General features: G+C 39.5%; 2 protein-coding genes across 15 annotated transcripts in view; one reads left to right on the top strand and one right to left on the bottom strand.

The window, feature by feature from the left end:
• The window catches only part of SDCCAG8 (SHH signaling and ciliogenesis regulator SDCCAG8), a 112285-nt gene extending 100865 nt beyond the window's left edge, over positions 1-11420 (bottom strand). The window contains exons 1-3 of one of the 7 annotated variants that reach the window (XM_050315196.1): positions 11299-11420; positions 2297-2461; positions 2093-2175 (exon numbers count right to left, since the gene is read on the bottom strand). In XM_050315196.1, the coding sequence (XP_050171153.1) occupies positions 2093-2175; positions 2297-2461; positions 11299-11308 (258 nt within the window). In that variant the 5' untranslated portion in view covers positions 11309-11420. Of the gene's footprint in view, positions 1-2092; positions 2176-2296; positions 2462-10767; positions 11023-11298 lie in introns of those variants that run through there. The other 6 variants (XM_050315195.1, XM_050315194.1, XM_050315193.1 and 3 more) reach the window with 6 other exon arrangements.
• CEP170 (centrosomal protein 170) overlaps positions 11414-25355 on the top strand; it is a 99931-nt gene continuing 85989 nt past the window's right edge. For 5 of the 8 annotated variants that reach the window (XM_050315182.1, XM_050315184.1, XM_050315185.1 and 2 more), the window contains exon 1: positions 11415-11581. The gene's annotated coding sequence lies outside the window, so the exon portion shown is untranslated. Of the gene's footprint in view, positions 11582-23682; positions 23813-25355 lie in introns of those variants that run through there. The other 3 variants (XM_050315186.1, XM_050315188.1, XM_050315183.1) reach the window with 2 other exon arrangements.

Raw genomic sequence — 25355 nt, forward strand, 5'->3', positions numbered from 1 at the left:
ATTACCAAACATTTATATGCCTGAGTCTCAGAAATCCTGTTCACATTTGCACACTTAATATTAAAAAGGATTTATAAAATATAAATGCTTAGCAGCTTTAAAAGTCAGCATTCTACATGGTGACAAAGTTTTGTCAACATCACAAATAATTTGGCCTACCTTGTACTTTTCCTGAATGCCTCAAATTTCAAACATCTAATCCACAGAACCAGAGAAACTCTGCCACCCTGTAAACTGGCAACAAACACCAGGAATCCATCACAGAAACTCCAGGCTACAACTGCAGTGTCAGGAACCGAGGCTAGGTGCAGCTAGGTTAGCCAAAACCCAGCTTGCAGAACTGCATTTGCTGTGTAAAGCAATCTTGTTGGTCCTTGACCTCAGGCAGTGAAATGTAGAGCAAAAGGAAAATTTTCACCAACTGTTTGGATGAAATCAAGAAAAAGATTTACTCACTTGATGTCTATTGCAACTCTTATCAATGAGAAAGAAAAGGGAATTTTGTTAAGACAATGTAATTTATATGTACCAAGCGTGGTAAAGGTTCCTAAACAGTATACTTTCTGTGAAATATTTGCTTTAACTACAGTTCATGCAGTCATACAGTATTCAGTTGCCATCAGGTATTTCAGTACAACTCAAAGCAAAAGGTTAAGGTTATTGACATTTTAAGTTTGCTTTCCTTGACCTTGGGGAATTGGGTTCTTCTTATAAAAGAAGCATTTCTGCAGTGTCCAGTAAATCACCAGACGAGCTCATATTTTATACGGGTTTGGAATACTTTTGGTGTGTGCACACTTTCGTACTTTTACATTTTTTTGAGCTTTACACTTGGTCTGTCTTCAGAACACTTTCACATCCTATTTAGTAAGCAGGTGGAGGACAGCTGCAAAGAAGAATAAGGATACTACTTCACAGAATGCCACTCACTGGAAACTTCAAGAGGAAGAAATGAGACAATGCCCTACTAATACAGTATATTCCCATTTTCCTCTGTTTATTCATCCATTCTTTAACCCACTCCCTGAAAGCACTAGCCCGTGTTTCTTAAATAAAAGTATTCTGTTTACTGAATTTTCCACTCTACTAAAACTTTCCAATACAAGTAGAAAACTTCACCAAAGGTGGAATAACAGATTGTTTCCCTCCCCTCCCAGGCTAAATACAAACGGATACTGATTCATGACATGCCAAGGTCAACCAACCATCATTCCCTTGAGTTACAAAACACTAACTCTTTCCTATGTCATTGTGAGGCAAAACACCTGTCAGGACAACCATACTAAACTCATGAATTTTAGAACACTCAGAGAAGTTAACTTTAAATCAAATTTCTCAGTGTCAGAACAGTACAGCTAGGCTCTTTACAAAGGCTGACAGCAACACAGCAGGAATACAGGCTTTAGATCATTCTGCTGTTACCTCAGCTTTGACAGCAAAGAGTTGCTTGTCTTGCTTAGTATAAACCAAAAACAGTCAGTAAAGGCCATCAAAAGATAAAACTGTAACAAGGTCTTTGAATTATCTTCCCATAGAGATTCTATTAACTAGCAGCTGCTCCGTAACTGAATTGTGTACTGCACATGCTTCTGTGTAGTTTTGCTGCAAGAAAGCAGAACCTAGAAGCCCTTGCAAGGGTATAAACAAAATTACACTGAAAGCACTGCATTTTGGCAGAGGACTACAAAACCTGTTCTTACATGAACATTTCTAATCCTTTAAAGAAAAAGCATAATTACAGCATAAGAAGGTCATTGAGAATCCTTAAGGTACAGTCAAAGGAAAACAGAGGCTGCTTTTACAGAAATTTTTCCACATTGTTTACCCCAACTGTTTACAAAACAAACAGGACAAATAACCCACACTGCATGATCAACAAAGAAGGAGAAAAGTCTGACCCTGTATTATAGATTCCTTTTTCCTTCACTGTGGTCATAAGCATACCGAAGTCTGGCCATAGCATCAGCAATCTTGTGTATTTAAGAATATAAAAACGATTCAATGCTTCTTTTTCTCCCTGCATACTATGAAATTGTTCTCAACATGCATGCCATTCATTCAAAGAACACAAAGGAAACCAGAAGAAACATACACAGAATGATGACTTCCTTCTTGATGGAGAGACTTCACTTTCCATTCTCTCTTGATGTTGCAGCAAAATTTTAAGTTGATTAACTAGGAAGAGACAAAAAAAAAAAAAACCAACACCATTATAACAAAAAATACTTATTTTTTTCAAATAAATTAGTTTAATTTCTAAAAATGATTAAACCATTTGCTTTTAGAGAAAAATTACCTGCATGACTGTGCTGCGGTTCCTGCCTGGCCGCATTCCCACAGTCATCATTTTCCCTGTCCGCATCATCACTGCTCTCATCCGCAGAGGACTGGTCAAATCCAATGTCATCCTCACCCTTTGCCAAGGCATATTTCAGTTGATGGATACTTTCAGTAGCACGTTCTGCAAATAAAATAAAAAAAAAGCAATCCCATCATTAGCCACAATAAGCAACATAAAAGAAAGTATTTACTGACTGGTATTTTAATTGGAAAAAACGAGAGACCTAAAAGCATTCAACACGTGTCTAGCTTGACTACTTGACCTAAACTCAGACACTGAAAGCAATTTCCTAATTCAAACAGCCAAAACAACTACTATATTTATAAAATACTTGCTAAATATTTACTAAATATTCAAAGAAGCAGCTATAAATAGCATCTTAGCCCCTCAACACATTAGGACTCTGCTGCAGCAGCAAGTAACAAGTAACAAGTAACAACACCTGACCCTAAAATATTTCCTAACATACACACTTTCTGTACTTTTCAATGAACCTAAAGCTCATGCTACATTTTATACAACATACAGGACTGGGAACCAAGAACAATATTTTTGCTTTCCAATGATGCCACCACACATTACAAAGCAATGTATCACACAACAAAACAAATACCTAAGTATATAAATTAGTAATTCAGTAAACTGAGCCAACATAAGATAGTTACTTAATAAAGACTGATGACTTCTGAACAAGTGTGAAAAATAAATAACAACACTCACTATTCTAGAAAAACACCCCAACACACACAACAGAAAACCTCTTTCCAGATAAATGCAAATACTTTCAAGAACTGACTTACTGACAGTAGTGGTCTTTTCTAATGTTCAATATATTTTTTCTTATATTCCTTTTTTAATTTTTTTTTAATTTGATTCAGCTGACTTCACAAAAACGCCAAAATTTGCCAATCATAAATGCCATATCCCTCTGACACAGCTTAACATTTCCAATATTCCAGAAAGGAAATTTGAGAGATTTGTAGCTGAGAGATGACAACTGACTTGGAAGTCAGAAAATATGGGCTTGGTTTCAGACAAGGATATGTCTAGTTCACACCACAGGACCTCAGACAACTGCTTTATTATTTCTTTCTTTCAACTACCTGTGTAGTTGTAAGATGGGTATTTTATTTCACTTCCCTTTAAGCAATGTATTATACTAACCAGAAAAGAGAAGAGTAACCTAAGTAGTATGGTTTCATGCAATGTTCAACAAAGCAGGGTCTGCTGTAGTACCAAGTGAACCAAGAAAATGACCTGTACATCAGTCACAGAGGGTACACACTTGGTGAGACAGTGCTCCAACATGATTCACAGCCACTTTATTAGGAACACAGGAAGACATGTTTCTTTTACATTTCTCCTAAGTAACGTCTAAGTTAATTGTTTCTAATTTAAAACAAAACAAAAACCCACACTCTCAAAACCTCACTTGACCTTCAGAAACATAAAATCATAGCCATTTTCTTCATTTAGCCTTGAATTCTTCAGAGGGCTATTCTCCCCTAAGACTATCATGTGTGAAACATTTAGGTATATCTGCCCACAGAACAGGAATTTCACTCTTGTGAGCCAAGTTTATAAGGTAAAATCTTCTAGTGGAGCAACTGCTACAACTACAAAAATGTTTGCATTTTTGCAAAATTTTGCAATCCTTTGCAACACACATCCTTATTTTTATATGCTTGTTATTTCTAAATTGATATGATGCACAAGTAACTGAAAATATATTTTTGTCACTGACAAAAAAAAGCTTAAACAAATAAGCATAGTTAAGCATTTGCTAGATAGAATTCAGAAGGCATGCCTCAGTGTATAACATATGTTGTTGGTTATGAATATTAATAGCTCCTTTCTTCCAAAGGGAAAGGTAAATAGCAGTTCAAGTCAGAAAAAAAGAGCTAGATACGTATTTCTGTCTTCACTTTATCTTTTTCAAGTTCACATCATCTTGACTGAAGCTGGGAAATTGAATTTTTTCCCCACTCTAATGGTTTACACCATTTTTTGGGTCTTCTTCTCTGCTTGGTAACTTACCAACAGCTTATAAAATATAAATAATACCCCAAAAAGCATTATATTTAAAAACATGGTTCTCAGTCCAGTATGCCAACCATCACTCTCTTTTCAGCAATACTAGTTTTTAATAGAAACCTCACCCATTTCTGACTTCTCTCAGCACTCATTTTTAAAGTCAAGTAATCTTATGGCTGACATCACCTCTTTTGATTTTTGGGTACCCCACCCTTTAATAAATTTAATGCAAAAGAAGACATGAAAAGCACATTTTAAACAGCCATAATTTTGTATAACAAACCTCCAACACAGCTCACAAGGCAATGACTCAAAAAACAGGGGTTTAGGTCAAATATTTCTCTTTTGGCATACTTATGTTATTCATCCGTTCTTGAGCATTCCAGGATGCTTTGAGGGCGGGAGAGCTAATTGAGAAATGCCAGAAGTATCTCACTGATGCAATGGCTTAGATATTTAGCAAACTATGTTGCAACTAGTTGTTGCCAAGAAGTGTTCAATGTCATATTATGTGGTGTGTTATCTGATAGCAATAAAGTTCCTTCATTTCCCTATTCACTGTAGATGTTTGTCAGAGAACCTGAGTATCAATATTTGCTCCACAGCCAGTGACAAACAACAAAACAAATCAAACCAAAACTAAACAAGCCCATACATACTGGTTTTTCCAAAACTTCTCTCTGTCTTTGTAATATTAGAGCTTCTGAACTCAAAGGTACTACTTGATCCACAAAGATAATAGAGATCTTCTTACACCATGTACCCTTCTCCCATAAAATATACAGGGCAGTCAGTAACAGTGAAACACTTTAAAACCATTATCAATGGGACTATGATGTCTATTTTTTTTTGACTACTCTTTCCTGCCTCTGGAATAGTGTCACCACATTCTTGAAAGCTTCATCAAGTATTTGCTTAAATGTCTTAAAAGCCTGCCTATTTCCGAATTACAAATGTTGCTGTCATAAGCAAACCACTCGCAAAAGAGTTGCCCCTGAGAAACTAAGAGTTAGGGGTTCATGATAGTCTGGCTTTACATACAACAAAGAAGAGTGGAACTGGGTGTGTAAAGGCGAGTAAGTACATTTTAGCATTTTTTTTCCAAAGTAAGGGATGCATCATTGAGTGGAAGGGTTGTTTGTTGTTTCTGCCAATGCAAAAATATCCTTTTTAAATATGAAAAAAATTGAAAAAACCTCTGTGGATGCAAATTACTGGACACCAAAGAACTCTTGCTTAAAGACAATATGATAATTTTTTAATTAATTTAAAAGTAATTCATTTTTATGTGCTCCTACAATCAACTCTTTCATTTAGGTTACTCCTGTAAAACTACATTTTACAGAAACAGCACCTCAGTAAAAAATACTTCATAAAACTGCTCACATGCAGTCCTATGATTTGCATATCAAAATCAATCAGCATCTTTCTTTTCTACATCTTAACAAAACTCTATGAATGAAATCCAAACACGTATTCCTGTTCTATGATAAAACATCATTGATGTGCTATTTCCTATAAGAACAGCTGAGGATATACTAGAAATTGGACTCTCGTGTCTTAAAACTTAAAAAAAACCCCACTTGTTTCTTTAAAACTCTTTGGGTTTCAGTGTTTAAAGGATCTGAGACAATTATGAAAAATGGAAAGCTAGCACCCAAACCTGAGGGATCAAACTCAATACATTAAGAAAAAAAAAAAAATAAAAAGCTATTGCTCCACAAAAATGCTATCAAGTTGTCAACCAGCATATATGAATCCCAGGCAGTACTTGCCACAAGGCACAGGCAGACAACTTATCTAACACCTTAGCAATACATAGAAAGAAATATATTACTGCTTATTATTTCAGAGACAGAAGCAACCAGCAATCCTAATCCAGGATCAAGACCATATTATTCCGGGTACAAAGCTATTCCTGCCCCTCAATTCATCTAAACTTGAATGCAACTCTGGACTAGATTAAGTTCAGCTAAGCATAATGCTTTAGACAAAACCAATAGAACCATGACTGAAACATTAATTAATCTTTGAAAAACACAACACATACTCTACATGATGAACACAGATACTTCAGTGCCCTGAAAGAAGCATTAATAACTACCATTATCTTCTGTATTAATTGTAACTACAAAATCTAAGTGTTATGCACTGAAAATATAATATAGGTATCCTTTTTCCATAGAAGTATCTTTGAATAAATGGTAGATTTTTTTTTTAATATGGGAGTGTCAATACTACTGCTGAACAATATTTTTTTACATTAGAGGCACATTAAAGATCCATTCAGCTTGTCAAAAAAAGGAGAAAAAAGAAGATAGTCAGGAAACTCTGAAGTAAAATGCAATATGAAGAGGTAGCCATATTTCCAAAGTAGCAATCACCTTGGGGGGGGGGGAAACAAAAATAGTTAAAAAAATAATTAAAATAAAAATCAGTGTAAGAAAAGTTTCCTGCTGAAAACAGAAAAAAAAAAAAACAAAACAACAAACAGAGAAGGCATTGAGTAGGGTTAGCATTGCCTGAACAAGAGATGTTTTTTCAGACACTGCTTATGAAGAGTACTCCTTTAAATGAAAGCTCCTAAGTTACCTCATTCATGAACTTGGAAATGCCATAGAAAATACTCTGAGAGCTAATGGAGAGTTTAGCAAAGGAACCAATCATCCAAAACAACAGAATTGCCTGAAAGACATGGAAAATAACTCCAGCTGGTAGAAGCATTAAGCAACCTAAATTAAACAAACTACAACTGTATGAAAAAGTTGCCATAAGTCTGTCATCTAAAGCTGACAGTCCAGTTCTAGTAATATTTACAGGAACACGAAGTTACTGGCTATAAATTCAACATCTTCACTTTCTGATATCTCATGGTTCCCAATCAGAATATGGCCTTAGAAAGTCAGAGAAGAGGGAATTACACCAATTCTTTAGGCCTTAAAAAAAAAAATTGTAAAACTTATGTGAAACAGTAAATGACAAAACAGACAATTAGACAAGCTAGTGAAAACACAAAGATTATGTCCATTTAAAGAAAACTTTCCTGTGCAAAAGTATATCAACTTTTACTTAGTTTCTATTGACAGTTAAAAATCTAAAATAGTACATCATGTACTTCTTCTGAGATAGCACTTCAGCCAAGTAACTGCTGAAAAATACTGAAACAGAATTTGCCTATATGTGGCTTTTTGGGGGGTGGTGTTCCATCTTGAAATTTACTTATCATTCTGACATGCAGTTATTCTTCTTTATTGGCTGCCAAACACAGGTATGCTACCATGCTAATAACATACTATATGTCAGTTTTGAGACTAAAAGTATTCTATCAATTACTACCTGTGCTGTTAGGATATTACATGCAACAATGGGCAACACCAGGCTGTTCATCAAAACATTCCAAGATATGTGTAATACTCAGCTGTTTCAAAATAATGAATCCTTTTAACTTGGTTTCTTGGACTTTATTGTCTTCATAGTTTGCATTATATGAGACTAAGTGGTTTTTCAAGACAGCTTTACCAAATTACCATCTGTAAGAGAAAAGTGTTCTCTGGAGCTGTGGTGGTCATTGTCACGAGTTCCTAAACCAGCACTTTCTGCAGAGCATAAAGCACCTGCCTAAGGTATAGAAACCCTCCTGTGTGAAAGACTCCCCAGCATTTCCCAGATTCTCCACCCTTACATGAGCATTATATGTTCAGAAGAACACTTAGAAATAATTATCAAATAAAATAAAAAGGCTAGAAAAAACCCCTTACAATTATAGATTACCATTTAGAGTGTAATTCTTGGCTGGTTCAGTGTCACAGCTAACTTGGAGAGATGGTAGCTGGGCCACATGCTCAGTTTTCCTAAGATGACTTTGCCTTCACATCTCTCCTACATTATTTTTGGAGTCACATAAAGCAGCCATAACATGAAAGTTTATTTGTAGAAGTCCTATATTTTCATCTGTTCCTCTTACACTTTGCATCTTTGTTCTCTGACACCACACTCAGTAATGCAGTGGAATACAGAACATAATGTCCACAATTTCTTAGGGCAGATTTACGAGATGTCTGTATCAGGGACTGTACCTAAAAGGGTACTGCCCCTCCTCTTATACTGTCTCTGGCCCAACAGTGAGCCAGTGCTCTTTACTGATGAGGCAGAAAACTCAACATAAAAAATAAGTTATATGTTCTCTGTTAGAGGAACCAGAAAAATGCTAGAAAAAAAGAAGTGGGCTCTACTTCTCCATTTAATGCTGTTGGGAGAAAACTGGAAAGTAATAGGAAGGCATCACACCCTGCTCTTGGCAATAGCATAGTAGAAGGCCCATTGTACTTCACATTATGCCTGTAAATTTTTAGTTATTAATGTGAATACTATAGAACACCACTTATTCTCCTTTACAAAATACTTCTACTCCCTTGATAATAACTTTTTAGTATAAATGTTATTATCTCCTAACGTTTTTAAGGTTCTTTTGGAATGATCTCAGCTGTGTGAAAGTTAACACAGTAACCTAATAACCCCAGCTGTAAAAATACCACTCTCTTAACTCAGTACTACACACAGCATTACAGACTTTCATTATACAAGGTCTACACTATTTAGGACAAGCTGCATTATAGAATCTTTGTTATTTTATCAAAGCCACTCTGTTGGGTTCTAAGACCAGTTAGGTCTCAATCAGATTTTTTGGTCCAGCTTTCTGCCCTCTGGCCACATGACACAGTTTACTGAACATTTGAGCTCCCTGTCTCCTGAGCGATTTTTCTTTGCAACAAAGGCACTGAAATAATCAATTACTCTTTGAGAACTTATACACCCTTCCGTCAAACTGAGTAAGGCTGTACAAAGTGATTCTTCTGGTGTCCAGCATGGGTGGTGATAACTTGTTGCCGTGTGTCAGCCTGGGCCCAGATAATGTCAAGCATTACAGACAGTTTAAGAATGCTGCTTTTTGAAACCATCAAATAATGCCCAAGGCACGCCACCTGAAATTTCAGAATCCAGATGACAGGAACAATATCAATGTGAAGAAGAGTCTCAAGTTGTACAACTATAGAAGAAAAATAAGTAAAGAATCAGATTTAACCACTTTGAGAGTAATAGTGATCTGTTTGTCCTACAGTAAATTCCTAACAGTGATGACGTGAGAAATACTGCACAGCTCAAAGAAGTTAAAAATTGCACATCACTGAGAAAAAAGAGGTTCTTCAAGAAATATAATGGAACTTAGGTTATATCACCATGAAGTGGGGTTATGTTTGCAATACATGATTGATTTCTACTGAAAGGCAACCCTGGATGTATGAAATCAAACCTATCTTGGCACTGCTTGTTTTCAAAATGTAAAGGGAAACAGTTCACCAGAAGTTCAGGTTCTGAAATTATTTAACAAACACAATGGACCCAGTGTAAAGGGATCAGTTAGATAAAGATAAAATACAAATAAGTTGTATGAACAGAATGCACGTGTCCAATCATCAGATAGGATGAGCTCTAATAGCTGTCTTACACACAGTTAAACAGCCTTGATAATTGTCATTTTAGCTGTTCTACCTGCAAGTGTCAGGCAGCATTACCACCATGCCCACTTCAGCAACAGGCCCAGTAAACAGAAATTTGAAGAGTAATTTCTATCTTCTGGAACAAATGAAATATATCACCAGTGGAAAGAACTGATGCTAATTCAAGATGGAAATTCAAAATACGTGCTAAGAATCAAATAGTTATTTCAAAATATTTCCATTGATTTTTCATTTTCAATGTTGCCTATATTACAACTATGCATTTAATTCAATAGCATCACAACAGGTCGCGTGTGGGCACTGTGCCCAGAACACAACTTTTTGCGTCAAGTGCGGTGTCACCCACAAACTACCTACAGGCTTTCGTCAGTATCTGGACGCTTCCTTACTAAACAGAGACTATGTGAAAGACCGTAAAGCCCAGGTGTCACAGCTGAGAGACTGAAGTGCTCTCTGCCAGCGTATATACCTCGCTTCGTGGACAAGGCGGCTAGTACGAAAACAGCCAAAGACGTGGGAAATAATCACTCCCATTATCAGTTCGCGCCCTCATCTTTACCACGACGAGAATCCGATGCCTCAACGGCGGCCAAAGCCCTCCCGAGAAGCAAAACCCCACCCGAAGCAGCAGCGGCCCCATCCAAGCCAAGTTACGATGGGACCAGCCCGTGTCACAGCACTCACGGCCACGGCCATCGGTTGCGGGGAGGACCAGGAGTGACTCCAGTGCCGCCGCCGGGGGCCGAGCCGCCTCACCCCGCCCGGCCGCCCGGGATGTGGCGGGACGGCGGCGCGCCAGCCGCGCACACCGGGGCAGGAGCGGCCGGGCGCGGATGGAGCAGCTCGCCCTCACCCCGCGCCGGGGCCGCTCACCTCGGAGGCGCCTCCGGTACCGCTCCAGGGACTCCTCCAGGGCGCGCTCCCCGCGGGGCGCCCGCATCAGGACGCCACCGCTCCCAGGGGAGCCGCCGGCGCTGCCCCCCCACACCGCGGCGCCCCGGTAGATCCACTCGTCCTGCCTTCCCGCAGCGAGCTCCCAGAGGAACCACCTGCGCAACCCATGCGGCTCCCGAGCGCAGAGCGTTCCCGCCGGCCGAGCCGCAGCTCAGCCTGGCAACGCTGGGAGCCCGCCACGCCTCCGGGCGGCGGGAATGCCTCCGCCGAGACTACACGTCCCGGCATGCACCGCCCCGCGAGGGGCGGGACCCCACCGGCCGCCCCCCGCCCACCCCCGGCGGCGGTGGGAGGGTGGTCGCCGCATCCTCTCTCCCCTTTGTTGTGGATCGCGGCCGCGCTCGCGCCTGCGCACAGCGTCAGTCCGCCCACCCGCGCCCTGGGGCCCGCGGCGGGCGCAGCGCCGGTGCCGTGGCGGCCGGGGCGGAGCGGGCGGGGAGCGGCGTTTACCTCCGGCCATCGCCCGCCCGGGGGGCGCCCGGGGCTGCGGGCAGCGCTATTGTCTGCGGCCCGCGCAGGCGCAGCGCGGCCCCGCCGCCGCTCGTCCCCCGGCGCGTGCGCAGTGCGGGCGGCGCCGCGGTGCCCGTTAGCCGCCGCTATGTGCAGGGAATAACGCCGGGGCCGTTGCCAGAGGGACACCGAGCGCTCCGCCCCCGCATCCCGCGGGATGCCGGCTCGCTGAGCACCCGCGAGCCACGGCCCCTCCCCGGCGCGGCGAAACCTCCTCGGAGGGGTGAGTGTGAGGATGATGCTGCTGCTGCTGCTGCCGCTGCCGCCCCGGGTGCGGGTCGGGCGGGAGCCGTGGCGGGGAGCGGGGCCGCGGTCGCGCTGTTGGTCCGCCCGGTGCTCATTGTGCCAGGCGGCCCCGCCCGCCGGCACCGGGGAGGCTGCGGCCGGCGGAGGGGACCCGGCACGGTGTGGGCACAGTCAGCTCCCCCTCCGCCGTCCCCGCCGGGCCCGGGGGCGGGGGATGTCGCCGCTGCCACGGGGCATCGCCTCAAGCAGGATGCGGGCGGCGCCCCCAGATCCCGCTGCCCGCGTCTGCCCGCACCTTTCCGCCTGCCGGGCGCCCCCGGCACACCCACCCGGGCCTGGGGCTGCGCTCCTGCCTCCCCTCCCGCGGGCGGATTTCCGTGATTCTAGCGGAGACCTTTCCAGAGGTTTAATTATTTTTTTTTGGTTTATTTTTTTCGGTTGCCCGCTTTCACTGAGCGCCCCGGGGCTGGAAGCGGCACGTTTCTCCAGATTTAAAAATCAGTGACACTTTTCGTTTGAGATGCGGCGTTTTCCTCCGTCTCCTTTGAAATAATGTCTTCTGGGAAAAGGGTGGTGGAGAAAATCTGCGGGTTTTGCCGTTTCTCTTATTGCGTATTTTCACCCGACGAGGCGGGTCCCCTGCGCTCGAAAACACCTTCCCCGAAGGCGTGAGCTTTTCGCTCTCGGGGCGCTTTCCCGGGGAAGACAAGGAATCGCGTGTTTCTGCCCCCGGTGCCGAGGGGCAGCGCGGGGCCCACTTTGCGCGGCGGCCGCGGGGCCGAACGGGTTACTGCGCTAACAAAAACCCGATGGCGATTCTCGGCACTGAGCGCGGCGCGGCGGAGGAAGCGGGAGGGGAGGGGCGGGGAGGGGCGGAGGGCGCTCCCCGGGCCGCCCCCCCCGGTGCTCCCGCAGCTGCCGGGCAGCGGTGCCCGTGCGAGCCGGGAGCGGGGACGGCGGGCCCTCCTTGGTATTCTGAGGGCCTTCTTGAGATGAGCCAATAATTAGCCCATCAGTGCTTGATGGGGAAAAAAAAATGAGATGTAGATGCTTATGCTGATGAGTTGCAGATACATAAGGATCGCGTTCTTGTGACAGGAGATTAGATAGCATCCACTGATCTGCACTTGGAGGAAATTATTTTCTTCCCTGTAAAAGCAAAGGTGCTCATAAAATATTTAAGTACTTTGAAAGAATAAAGCCTGTTCTGGCGCTGCGATGATCATCTTTTTTCCTTTGAAATGCCATTCAAAGCATTGTGACAGTGTTCGTGGCCTTGGGCTTGTGTCTGTAAAGTGATGTGTGGGATGGGACAGTTTTTGTAAACTGAACTAAGACATGATTAAATATGCTGTGATTTCCTATGATTAATTTCCTCTGGGAATTACTTTATGTCCAGCTGCTGAGAAGTCCATCTTACTAAACTCTGCTAATATGAAAGATCCTCAACTTTAAATTTTATTTAACGGGGGAGAAAATTTACCATAAACACCACAAAGAAGCTCCCTTTACTCTTTGGTTATCATTTTCTTAAATTCTTTGTCACTTTCATGTAAATGTTTTGTTGTTGTTGGCTTTTTTTCCCCTTTCCTGGTCTGAAGGAGATCAGGAAGGCTGGCTGAATAGAGAGAATAATGCAGCTGGGGATACACAAGATTTTGTCCAAATCTCATTTGTAATGGATCAGATAAAAATGTTTTCTTTAATTCTTTTGAAGAGAAACATTCTGACATAATATTTGTTACCAAACTTACTTCATTGTACATTCGTTTGGGTTTTTTTGACATATGGTGGGTGTTTCCCATATCTATTCTTTTGGAAAGAACAACGGGTTCTTCCTATATTGTGTTTCATCAGCTGTAATAGACTTGATAGGCAAAAATTTTTAAAAATTCTGATGGTAACATACAAACCAGAAAACATCTTATGAAAACAGCTTGTGAAAGTGAACTGTCAAAGTTCGATTGTGGGTGGGAGCTTGGAAGCTTCCTCAAATGACTGGAATGAAACCCAAGGCATGAGTAGTTGCAGACATGGATTTTGCAATACCATTTCCACTTTTTGTAAATGTAAGAAAAATGTATTTAATGTATATCGATACCATCATGTCTCCTTGAGCCTCCTAAAAGGACTGCTGTTTCCATGTCAGCACTGCTTTTCTTAGCTTTGCGGGCAGAATGGAATGGAGATACAGCAGATTGTTTTTACTTCAGCTACAAAGTGAGGAAAAGCTGTGAAATTCTGATTTTCCTGTAGAAAATTCTGAACAAGGGAGTCAGGCATGGAATCCGTGAAGGTAGGAGAATTTCTGCAAGTAAATTCTGCTATCTACTCTAGCACGTGTGAGGTTGTAAAGGGACACAATGACATGCACTTCCCCCTCTTTGAAGAACATGCTTCATAACATCAAAAAAAATTGATTCTGTCTGCAATTTGAGAAAAGGAAGTTGTTACTGAGGGATGGAGCTTCAAATCTGCTAGCTGGGAGCTGGGTTAGATATTTGTATCTCTTCTAAGGTACACATCTTCACTGCACTAATTGATCCTGTGGGGGTCTTTCACTGTCTGTTGGGTTTCTGGTGCTCTTACCGAACGCCTGCATCTCTTCCGTTCTGCTATTGATCCCTCTGTATCTACACATTTTCAATGGACTGGTCCACAGAGAGCAGCTTCCTTCAGTGCACAATGCCAATGTTTCCCTGGATCAGAGTCCATCTAGGGCACTGAATGGGACAGGTGTCATGGGGAAAAATAGTATGTGATCAAGTGACTTAAACTGTAACATAATGCAAGTAAATTAGTGTGGGAAGAGAATAAAAACTACTTGTTTAAACTACTTCATGTATGTCTGTAGTACAGTTATATGTGCATAAAAATATTGAAATAAATTGCAAATACTTGGTCCTCTTCTGTAGTTTAGTTTCTCTGACTCTACCACCAAAAAGCTGGGTTACTGTTTTTATTTTACAGGTGCATTTTTTTGTAGAATGATCTTTTTAATTAAAATTGTGTTTGACCTTTAAAAGACCCCATATATTTTAAATTAATATATGTGATTTTCTATCATATATTGTGTAAAAACCTCCTTGTCCTAGGAGTTTCAAATAAAAGCCACAAATATGTGTGCTGTACTTTGCTGCATCAATGAAGTGTGTCATGCAGGCTCTTAGATGTGGGTAAGAAGTAAGTTTGAGAGTAGGTTGATATTAAAGAGGCCAAGTAGCAGTTCTTGCATCTTAATGCCTCTGCATGGAGTACTCCCAGTTACTCACTCTTCCCTGGTTTTGGTACAGCAAGGCTGTACGGCTCTATTGCAGTGACTCTGGTAGTTTTCTAAGTACATGAGAAGTTAATTCACTCCACTAACCAAGCAGAACATTATTTCTTTTCTTTTTGTTTTGCTTTTTTTTTAAATTTTCTTCTCCTCCTCCCTTGGATTAGCAAAGTGAATTATCTTATTGTGTGGTCAGATGAGTGCCAGAGCAAGTACACAGAATGGGGACAGCAGTGTCAAGCCAGGAAGAGAGGAATACTCATTTTTCCGGTAGCAAAGATACATGTGGTCTACTTTACTGTCCTGCGTGGTTGTCCTCTGTGTCACTGCAATCAGAGAGGAGGCGAGTTATGCATAAATCTAAGAAAACAAAATTAATAAGATACTGGGTTTGTTGTTGTTCTTAGTCTTTATTTGCGGTCCTTGATATATAAAATGCCCACAGCCACAGACTAAACATTCATAGCATATCACCAGATGAAAAAAATGTTTCTCTGTAAAGTAAGTATTAAAAGAGGGAGAAGAAGTGATTCTGTTAAGCCTTGCGGCCTTTGTGCTATGATAAGCAGGATTTTTGTGCCAGACTAATATTGGTATCTTCTCCTTTACAGAATTTAAGGGTATAAATTTTCAAATATTTTCATAGTTTCGTCTTTGCTACTTACTAGTTTTGACATATGTGGTTTTTGTGAATTGTAGAAAACTGCTATTAGGTATGTGTTTAGAGAAATTGTTTTTACAAATTCAAAACAGAGATTGAACCATAGTCTCTGTTTTAATCCCCTGAAGAGAATATGCTCTCAGTAAAACGTGATAAATTTTTCCCACATGAGTCCAACATATCTGTCAACTTTGTTTTTCCTCTGAGAATTGTTACTGAAAAAATAGATTTTTCCTTTGCTAGGTGCTCTGTAGAGCTTCAGCGTCATCCACTGGTGGGCCTAGTAGTCTGATTCAGATCCATCAATGGCAACCCTCTTACTGCCTACCTTCTTTGGTTGGTTCTGCTGCATTTATTGCAAGGGTTGGTGGTTTTTTTCTTTGTTTCTGTTCTTGTGAACTAAAATGTTTTATATTCTGATCTAGTCCATGAAACTTAAGAGGGTATTGTTCGTGACAATTAGCTGAATCTTCTGAAGTCTGCCTGGTGGTTTTTCCAGATGTCATCTTATCTCATTCTGTACTTCATTCCAAATGAAATTCTGATTCTGCTCATTTTGTTTCTTTCCAGGAAGAACTGCAATTATTGAGCTTTTCAGAGACATAATAACAGAAGTCATGCCACTCCCTGGCATTTCCAAGATGTTTCTTTGTGCATGGGGTATTTAGTTAGTCTTCAGCTGTGGTATATGAAGAACTTGTAATCAATCCATTAGCAAATCATTATGGTCTGAAAGTACTGACACACTCAGTGCATTAAATCAGATGTACTTGTGACTTTTCCCTCAAAATTACATGCCCAAATAATTTTGTTGATGGTCTTTATGTTGAATTGCAAATATTTGGCCATCTAAATATGCATTCTGTTCTGTGTTCAAAACCAAAGCCTTTTCAATTCTGTCTTGTTTGTCCTCGTATAGAGTATTGCATTTCAAAATTAGGAAGGAAGTGACAGGAAGTTGAAATGTCGTGATATCTTTTCTGTTTTCTCATGAACATACATTTTTCCTGCTTACATTAATCTTACCTTCTCTTCTCTGCCCGCTTGGACTTAAGCTGACTATTTAGTCCTGTGGAGCTGTATCATCACAGGAATCTCAACATCAGGAATTATTTTACTTAATTTAATCATTTTAATTTACTAAAGAGAAGACACTTAACAGGTAATATTGTAGTTTTACTTCTTTTTTTTTTCTTTAAATTTTCATAAGAATGGCCACATAGATGGACCTTTGTTCTGACTCATACCCAGTATCTTTTCTCCGAGAATAGATATAACCTGGTGCCAAGGGAGCGTTAAAAAAGGTGCAAGCAATATATGGTAATTTCTGATAGTCTTCCATCTATTTTCTGCTTGCAACTTTTGGGTCAGGTATAGTTTCTATTAAGGATTGTTCCTTCCACTTGATCTTCATTTCTTCAACTGTGTCTTGAAAAGGCAATTCACTAAAAATGGCCTAATTTTTTATTCATGTTCAGCAATATATCAGCTTAATTTAATAATTAAAATCTTGATTTTTCTCCATATTTTTGTTATTACAAAAAAGCCGCCCTAGTTTTGTGAGATTAATGATGATTATACTTTTGCTCATTCATCTCCCCATTTTTTTTATTGTACTTGGCTTCCAAAGCGGATAGTCATGTAAAGTGAGGGTGAAGCCCTTCCTTTAGGAATGACTTTTGAGGTGATTCACAAGTCAAAAACACAGCTCAAATTTTAGCTTTAAGCTGCCTTTGAAGCTGGCCATTACAAATATATTTTTTAATTTTAAGCAGAAGTTATTTAGGAAGCCTTGGAGAAACCACTGAGAACTTGTTGTTTAGCTTTTGGATTAGCAGAGAGTTTTGAAGAATGATGGCAACTGGTTGATATAAGAATTATGGAACCACTGCATTTTTTTTCATGGTTACATGTGATACTGCCCTCTGTGGTCATTTTGTGTTTGTTTTAGTATCACAGTTCTTGTTGGTAAACATAATAAAAGGTGTTTTTCAAAAACTGTTTTTCTTCTAAATGCTGCTCAGTCATCATGCTCTCATAGTTGTTTAAACATTATGCTAATTATTTTATTAGGCCGTACTGGCGATAATTGGCTAGAGCCTTTATTTCTATGAAGTGTCTATACTAGCTTGAATCTTTAGCAATCTTAGTGAGATTAATTAATTCTGAGTATGCCGTAGTTCATGCCTGTTTGTTAAACTGAATGTTTTTATTCTTATCTATTACCATTTTGATCACAAATTCTGTGGCATATTTTTAATTAATCAAATCCTAATTAATCTGCTACTAAATACACCTTATTATCTCTTGACAGGACAAGGGGGAATGGAATTAAAACTGAAAGAGAGTAGGTTTAGATTAGATATGAGGAAAAAATTCTTTACTGTGAGTGTTGTGAGCCCAGAGAAGCTCTAGCTGCCCCATCCCTGGCAATGTTCAAGGCCAGGCTGGAGGGAATCTGAGCAACCCAGTCTCGTGTAAGATGTCCCTGCCCATGCTGGGGAGTCCTTTCCAACCCAAACCAGTCTATGATTCCTTTCAGACCAGCTTCTGTCCTAATATATTTAGAATAATATAATAGTTTCACATAATCTTATGTGAAGCTTTTTCTTTCTCAGTGCTCTTTTAAGAGCTGCAATTGCATGACCAATATCGATCCTACAGATACATTTTATGAAGCATATCCAAAAGGGGAACAAACTCATCAAGGTCTGTAATGCCAGTTGAAGAATGGAGGCATATGGACATTTTTCATCTGTTGAAAACAGTCCTGATATAGGGAATTGTCTCCACTTGTTTTGTGGGGAGTTGCAGAGAGGCTTCTGATGAACGTTAACATTTTTTTCTTCTTTCGTAAACAGTATGGTGTGGCTTTATTCTCTTCAGTTTTCATCCTAGCTGAAGAACAGTAAGAAAGATAATGTTGCTGGCACAATGCTGAAATTAGTGAAAAGGTCTAGTTGGATATAGTCAGGAGGAGTATTGCAAAAAAGAATAAATATTTAAAAGAAAACCCCTCCCAAAACCAAAACAAAACTAGAATGAAGAAGACCAAGAGTGAGCAGTGGAAAACTATATTTACACCAAAAGAAAATCAGGCTGAACTTAAGCTTGGACATAGATTGAATCAATCACTTGAAAGTCCAGAGACATCACAAACTTCTTTCTTTGAAGTTTGGCAGTAACAATATATTAAACAAGGTAACCATTTCAGAAAACATTGCTCTTTTCATTAATCATACTTTACCAAGTTGTTCTGAATCTTTGTACTCTGTTTCAATGTCTCTTTTTTGTCATTCAGAATTTTATTTTTGACTTCTTTAAGCATGGGTAAGTTTCTGTCTGCCCCAGGTCTCAGTGCAGTCAGTGGATCTTCAGGTACTGCAAGTGACTTGTGTGTATGGTGAGATCTGTTTTTACATAACAGTGCAAGGCCCCATTTAATTCTATTACCAAACACATCTCCTTGCTTTTATCCATTTCTGTGGCCTGATTGCATTTTCTTTAGCATACTTATTGGCACCTTCAGCTGTCAAAGTTAAACATGTTAGGTGTTGTGTTGTTGAAGCTGCAAATAGCAACAGTCAACTTCCCCCTTAGGGCAGACTGATACTCCGAAATCTGGTTTGTAATGAACTCTTGGAGGATTGTCATTGCACGTAGTTTGTTTCAGAGTGCTGCCTGGTTACTTGCTTTGAGGAGGTCAGCATTTGTAACAGAACTAAGAACTAAATTGTCCAGCAACCACCTTTCAAACCTCCACATAGTTGAAATGTTTAAAAGTTTGGGTTTTGGGGTTTTTATCATACTTTGAGTTCTAGTTTAAGAAGTGAGGAGGTTTTTTCTGCTAGAGTTTCTGATATTGCTTTTATAATCTCAAATTTTACTTACCTCGTTTATGTACCCCACACAACAACCATTTTCAGTTGGTTTCGTTAGTATTACTGGGTATTTACTGAAATGTCTAACAAGATGAATTCCTTTTGGTTATCTGGGCAACCTAGAGCATGTAGTAAAGTCTTTTGTATGGTGGCAGTAAAAAAAAAGACCCATCAAGACATGAGAATGAACCAGGAAGTCCTGAGTCATTCCTTGTCCAGTTGAGGCAAATAGAAATCTTCAATTTAGTAAAAACAACAAACAAAAAACCAAAACAAACCATAATGTTATTTTTTACTACAATTAATAAAATTAGTTCAAACAGCACTATGGGAGGAGACTAGTTTTAGCAGATTAAAATCCTTGAGTTCTTGGATTTTGTGAGTCTTTTCTTTGGTGCTGTTTCACTCCAAAACCGAGAAAAGCATTATGCTTTGCTATTTTTGTCTATTTTGGTTTTTGAGGGACAATGCTATTGACCAAAAAAAAGGATTCAGTAATGTCCGTGTATTGTTTTATTTGTATACTTATTTCCATAGGAATTCTTCCTTTCTTTCTATTCAAGATACTTGTTCACGTTTGGGTCACTTATCTAAATCAGATATAGAAGACAAACTGCATTAATGCATCATGAAGGGAGAGGCTAAAGATTTGATCATTGGATTGGGATGTGTTATAAAACACAGTCAAGGCAAGTGAAAAATAGAATAAAAATACTGAAACTTTTTACAAAGTATATAGTTTTAATCTGTAATGGATAAATACAGAAAACTACTTTATATTTGAATAATAATTGTGATGAAGCACTGAAACAGGTTGCTCAGAGAAGTTGTGGATGCTCTATCCCTGGAAGTGTTCAAGACCAGGCTGGATGTGTCCCTGGGCAATGTCGAAGGTGTCCCTGTCTATGGCAACAGGGTTGGAACAAGATTATCTTTAAGGTCCCCTCCAACCCAAACCATTCTGTGATTCTGTATTAATAGTCCTTACAATTACAGTAGACTTGTCTAAATATAAGAAACCCTGTAAGGCTTAGACAGATTTGGTGTAATTGCTGTCTGTTCTTGTGGCAGCCTAAGGAGACCTGGCTGCTGTCTGCCCTGCTCCTGCCCTGTTCTTCCCTTTTCTCCCACCCCAGCTGCATGGCCCCACTCCTTTTACTTTGGTGCTAGATTGCTGTGTAGCTTCTGGGCATCATTCATTTGTTCTTGGGAGTGAAGAAGAGCACAGGAGTTATTCTGTCACTAGTTGAACACTGAAATAACCCAGCACAGCCACGTGTGTCCTGCAGCCAAGGCAAAGGGAGGAGTCATAACTTTGTGGCTGGGGCAGTGCAAGAGGTTTGGGATCCTGACAGCAATCTGGCTTTGGCTGATGTGGAACTGCAGCTTCTTCATTTCAGCATTTATATGATAAGGCTTAGAACTGCTCATTTACCTGTCAGTTGAGTCTTCAACACTAAGGCTGAATATAAGTCAGTACAGTGAAGTTCTGGACACACCAACAACTTATGACTGTAAGTGTTGTACGTATTAACTTTGCATAGTAACTCCTGCTGTGTGGCACGTGCAGGGAACACAAGGTACTTCACACAAAGTAGGCTACTTGAGATTTGCTTCAATACAAGTGTGTATGCAGGAGCTGCTAATAAGGAAGACGTGCCACACTATAAATTTCACATCCCATACTGCTCCTATATTTAGACTTTAAATTTAATTCAGCTGCCAGCTTCCTCATTTCAGCTAGTAAAACTTGGTCAGAGGCTGCTTCACTCTCATAAATTCTGGATAAAATAGAATTTTATCAACTTTTCTGATATTATAAGTTGTGGAGAATTTGAAAATAAAATGTGTTTTTCGTCTCTCTCACCAAACTTGTGAAAACATCTGAAAAGCACTTTGAACTTGACGATAAAATTTGAATGAAAATCAGTCTTTGAAGCTCTGTTGCTAGTAGAACTTTTGTAATTACTTAGAATTAAAATACAAATAATAAAAGACTATTGTTTTGTCATGATTGTTCAGTATTCTTTAATTTTTCATCTACCTTTCTGTCTGCAAAAGAAATTGTAGATACTGGGACATTCTAGAGCAGCTGTTTTTGACTGTAGAGCTCAACTTTTGTGACAGTTTTGGCAGACATGGTTGGTCCATTATTGAAACATCTCTTTAATCCGTTATGGTGCTTGTGTGTTTATACTTGCAATGCCACAAGAATACACTATTAAAAATGTTCGTGTGCCTAGATGGGATGGTGCTCAACCTGTTCATCTTGGGATCAAGTACAGGGAATATGTTTGTATTTTCTTTCTCACTTCCTCTAGCTTGTAATAGTACATGGCTTGTACAGCCAAGGCTGAGGGGAAAAAAATCACTTTTGAATTTCCCCAGCATTGTGAAAGTGCTTTGCTTTTGATTCAAAGTAAAGCAATTCTATTAAGATAAAATGGAGAGAAAAATGTATGCAGGAGAACAAGTAATGTCTGGTTTCTTACGGAAGTATCCTGTATCCCAAACTGTACCAAGTCTCACTATGCACATGTACTCACTCTTGTGCGCTTGGTTGGGAACAGTAATATTCTGTGGGAAAAATAACCTGAGTGACAAATATCCTGCAAGGGCATAGAGAGCACAAAGGAAATGTGAGCACAGGTCAGCCAGCAGGCTGTAAGCATCACTCCCTCAGGTAACTAAAAGTAAGAGTTTCAGTAAGAGCTTTAATTGCTAACTGTGAGGTAGAAGGAGAATACAGTTAAAAAACCCTGGAGCACAGGAACTTCCACCTGAACATGAAGAAGAACTTTTTTACTGTGCAGGTGACCATGCACTAGAACAGATTACCCGGAAAGGTTGTGGAGTCTCTTTCACTGGAGATATTCGAGAGCTGTCTGGAAACAATCCTGTGCCATGTGCTCTAGGATGACCCTGCTTGAGCAGGGAAGTTTGACCAGATGACCACTGTGGTCCCTTCCAACCTTACCCATTCTGAGATTCTGTGAAACACAGAGTAATTTAAAGAACTCAGGATGTGCATTGTTCCAGCCTTTGAAAAGGGAAATCATAATGATCTGTCTTAATCAACTTCTTATGCTTTTGTCCATATTTAGTTCCATCTTAAAATGATCTAAAATATTTTTGGGAAACCAGAAGATTATTTCTCTATTGTGGCAGCATGGTCAGTGCTTTTTTTTTTTGCTTTTTATTGAGCTGAGCTTAACTAAGTTTCCAGTGACATCTTTTTTTGGAGACATAAAATGAGTTACTTGTGTAGTAACTGTGGGTAGTTCTTAAAATAGTCAAAATCCAAGCCCCCAAACTTGTTCATTGAAGTGCAGGCAAAAAGGATGACCTGATCCCCTTTTGTGGATGGGGTTAAAGTACCACTTCCTCATGTTTGGTTCAGTGCCTGGAGAATTGTGTGTAGAGTTTGGAGCTCTTCCCATTTAGCCTCCCCTTTCACTTCTCTTCCTTTTATTTTATTTTTTTTTAAGGCAACAACATTATTAATCTTACAAAGGAAAATATATGCGGGTTTCCTCCCACGGAACAACTTGAATTCGAGATATCTGTCTATTGAAAGACACACTTGCATTCATTCAATAGCCTTTAAAAATATCTATAATATGATGCTAATAAAAGCATTTTGTGCTGGTCTCCAAGTATCCTGAAGTTAACCAGATTTTTACTGTAGCATTCTGCAAAACATACACTGAAGTACAAAATCAAGTTTATATCCCCAGTCATTCTTAAACCAACTTATAAAGGTCCACATGAAAATAGTCTACTTAGCAGTGAGAGCTTCTGATTGTGATTTAGGTGAGGGGTTGTAATCTGCCAGTCCTTGCATAAACACATCAAGCTGCATATTCACACTAATTGTTAATTCTGAAAGTTTATACTGACAATTCACAAACTGTTTGATCACATCTAGTAAATAAGAGATAATAGAAGAAAGAGAATTAAGACTTACATGCTAGTAGCTGTATTCCCATTTGTTGGCTGCATACAAGAAAGGAGTAGGCAGCACAAGCAGATGTGGAACAGCTTCTCTGCGGGAAAGCCATTTGCTAGGCACTAATTACAGACTGCTTTAAAATCTTGGCAATAAGTAGTATTAATCATGAAAACCAAGGGTATTCATGTCATTTATGCAAATTCTTTATCTTGCTTTGTGTCTTGCCAAATTCTTAGTACTTTGTTTTGGCAGGTGTTTTTATGTGATCATGCGCTGAGAAGGTGTTTCTGTTCTATTTGTTACCTTTCAGTTCCATTTCATGTGAAGGAAAGAGATGGGAGGACACAGACATTAAAGAAGTTACATGCTCCAAACTGCAAGACTAGATTTCTTTTGAACAACTTGGGCTCTTATTAAAGAACCAAGCAAATAATTAAAATGTAAGGCATTTTAAGCCTTGTTCTACTCTGTTTTTTGTGAATCTCAAGGAAGAGGAAGAGGTCTTAAAAATCAAGTCCCATGTTTTTATCTGAGTTTGAAAAATGCTGAACAAAAAATTTGATCTCTTTATACCGTACAAGTTTTTGAAGAATTTTGGTTTTAAGCTTCTCCTGATATTAAATACTTTTAGAATACCCATGTAGATCAACGTAATTATGACACAGAATCAGTGAGCTTTTATATTATTTTTAGGCTTTGTGCATGTACTTCAGACAGTGAAGATTGCCTAGAGCAATCATCTCTTAAAATTTTAAGGCAAAATTTTGAGCCTTTGGTTGCTTTGTAAAATAAGTACATCCAACTTTTTTTTTCTTTTTTTCTTTTTCTTCTTTTCTTTTTTTACTGTAGTGCTTTTGTTACTGATCTTGGAACAAACAACTCAGTGTATTTCCAAGAAAAATACATCTGTGGACTTGGCTGTTGAGGGTAATTGTAAAAAGCTCCAAAGCATTCCATAAGGGAGAGGATAGAATGTATCAAATATTTTGTGTGGAGCCTGCGTTGGCATGATAAATATGTTTTGCATGTTGCAGTGGAGATGTAGCAAAGAACAATTACTGACTAGCTTTTTGAAGTTGTATATCTGTAATACTATGGATGGATGAGGAGATCAGTAACACTGATACCAAGAATTGTCCTCTATCACTTCCACTTTCATGTTCTGTGTACTTATGTATTGTGTCAGGAAGTAAAATCACGTTGAAAGTGGAAAGATAGATGTTAAAAATACTTCAATAGATGCTTTTCTTTGGAGAGTAAACTTATCTTCATACCCACAAAATAAATAATTCCTTGTATTAAGGAAGAAAAAATTTGCATTGCCTTGAAAGTAATTTAATCTTGAGTAAACTTGACTAAACCTCATATATTTCACAATTTTGGGGAAAGTGAAATCACCACCCTTGGGAGGTTAGGAGGTCCAGTTTTATTTGCAAAGTGCTTTTTGTCTTTTCAGTAGTGCTCAGGCCTGTGGTCAGCACTTGGCCAATGCAAATAAAACCTCCTGATCCCACAGCCTACAAAATCACTTGGAATATGCCACGATGGAGGCAGTGAGAATAGGAAGTGGAAGAGCAGGATAACTATTTCTTTTAAGGTTGCATTCTGCCTGAATGCAGTGCCTGATTTGTATTTATTTATTTATTTATTTTTCCCTCTTTGCTTATCTTAGCAATAGTATAGTCTGATACAGAGTTTGGGTGGAAGGAAGTATTTCTGTAGCTTTCATTACAGGAAGCTTTTTCCCCAAAGACAGTTTGGTTATGGCTACTTATCAGATGAACAGTTTTATTAGCATCCCTGATATGCTAATCTCTTGATAGATGACCTCGTTTGGTTATAGTCAAATAGGAAAACTTCAAAATAGTTTCTTTTATGCAATTCCTTTGTCTGAATGAGAGTGATGGACAAAAAATGAACGAACTCTTGACTGTTTGAACATAAATTAGGCTACTCTTATAAGCAGTCATTAGCCTCTATTTT

Source organism: Myiozetetes cayanensis, unplaced genomic scaffold (assembly GCF_022539395.1).
Source record: "Myiozetetes cayanensis isolate MyiCay16 unplaced genomic scaffold, myiCay2020 scf2-11, whole genome shotgun sequence".
Classification (NCBI taxonomy): domain Eukaryota; kingdom Metazoa; phylum Chordata; class Aves; order Passeriformes; family Tyrannidae; genus Myiozetetes; species Myiozetetes cayanensis.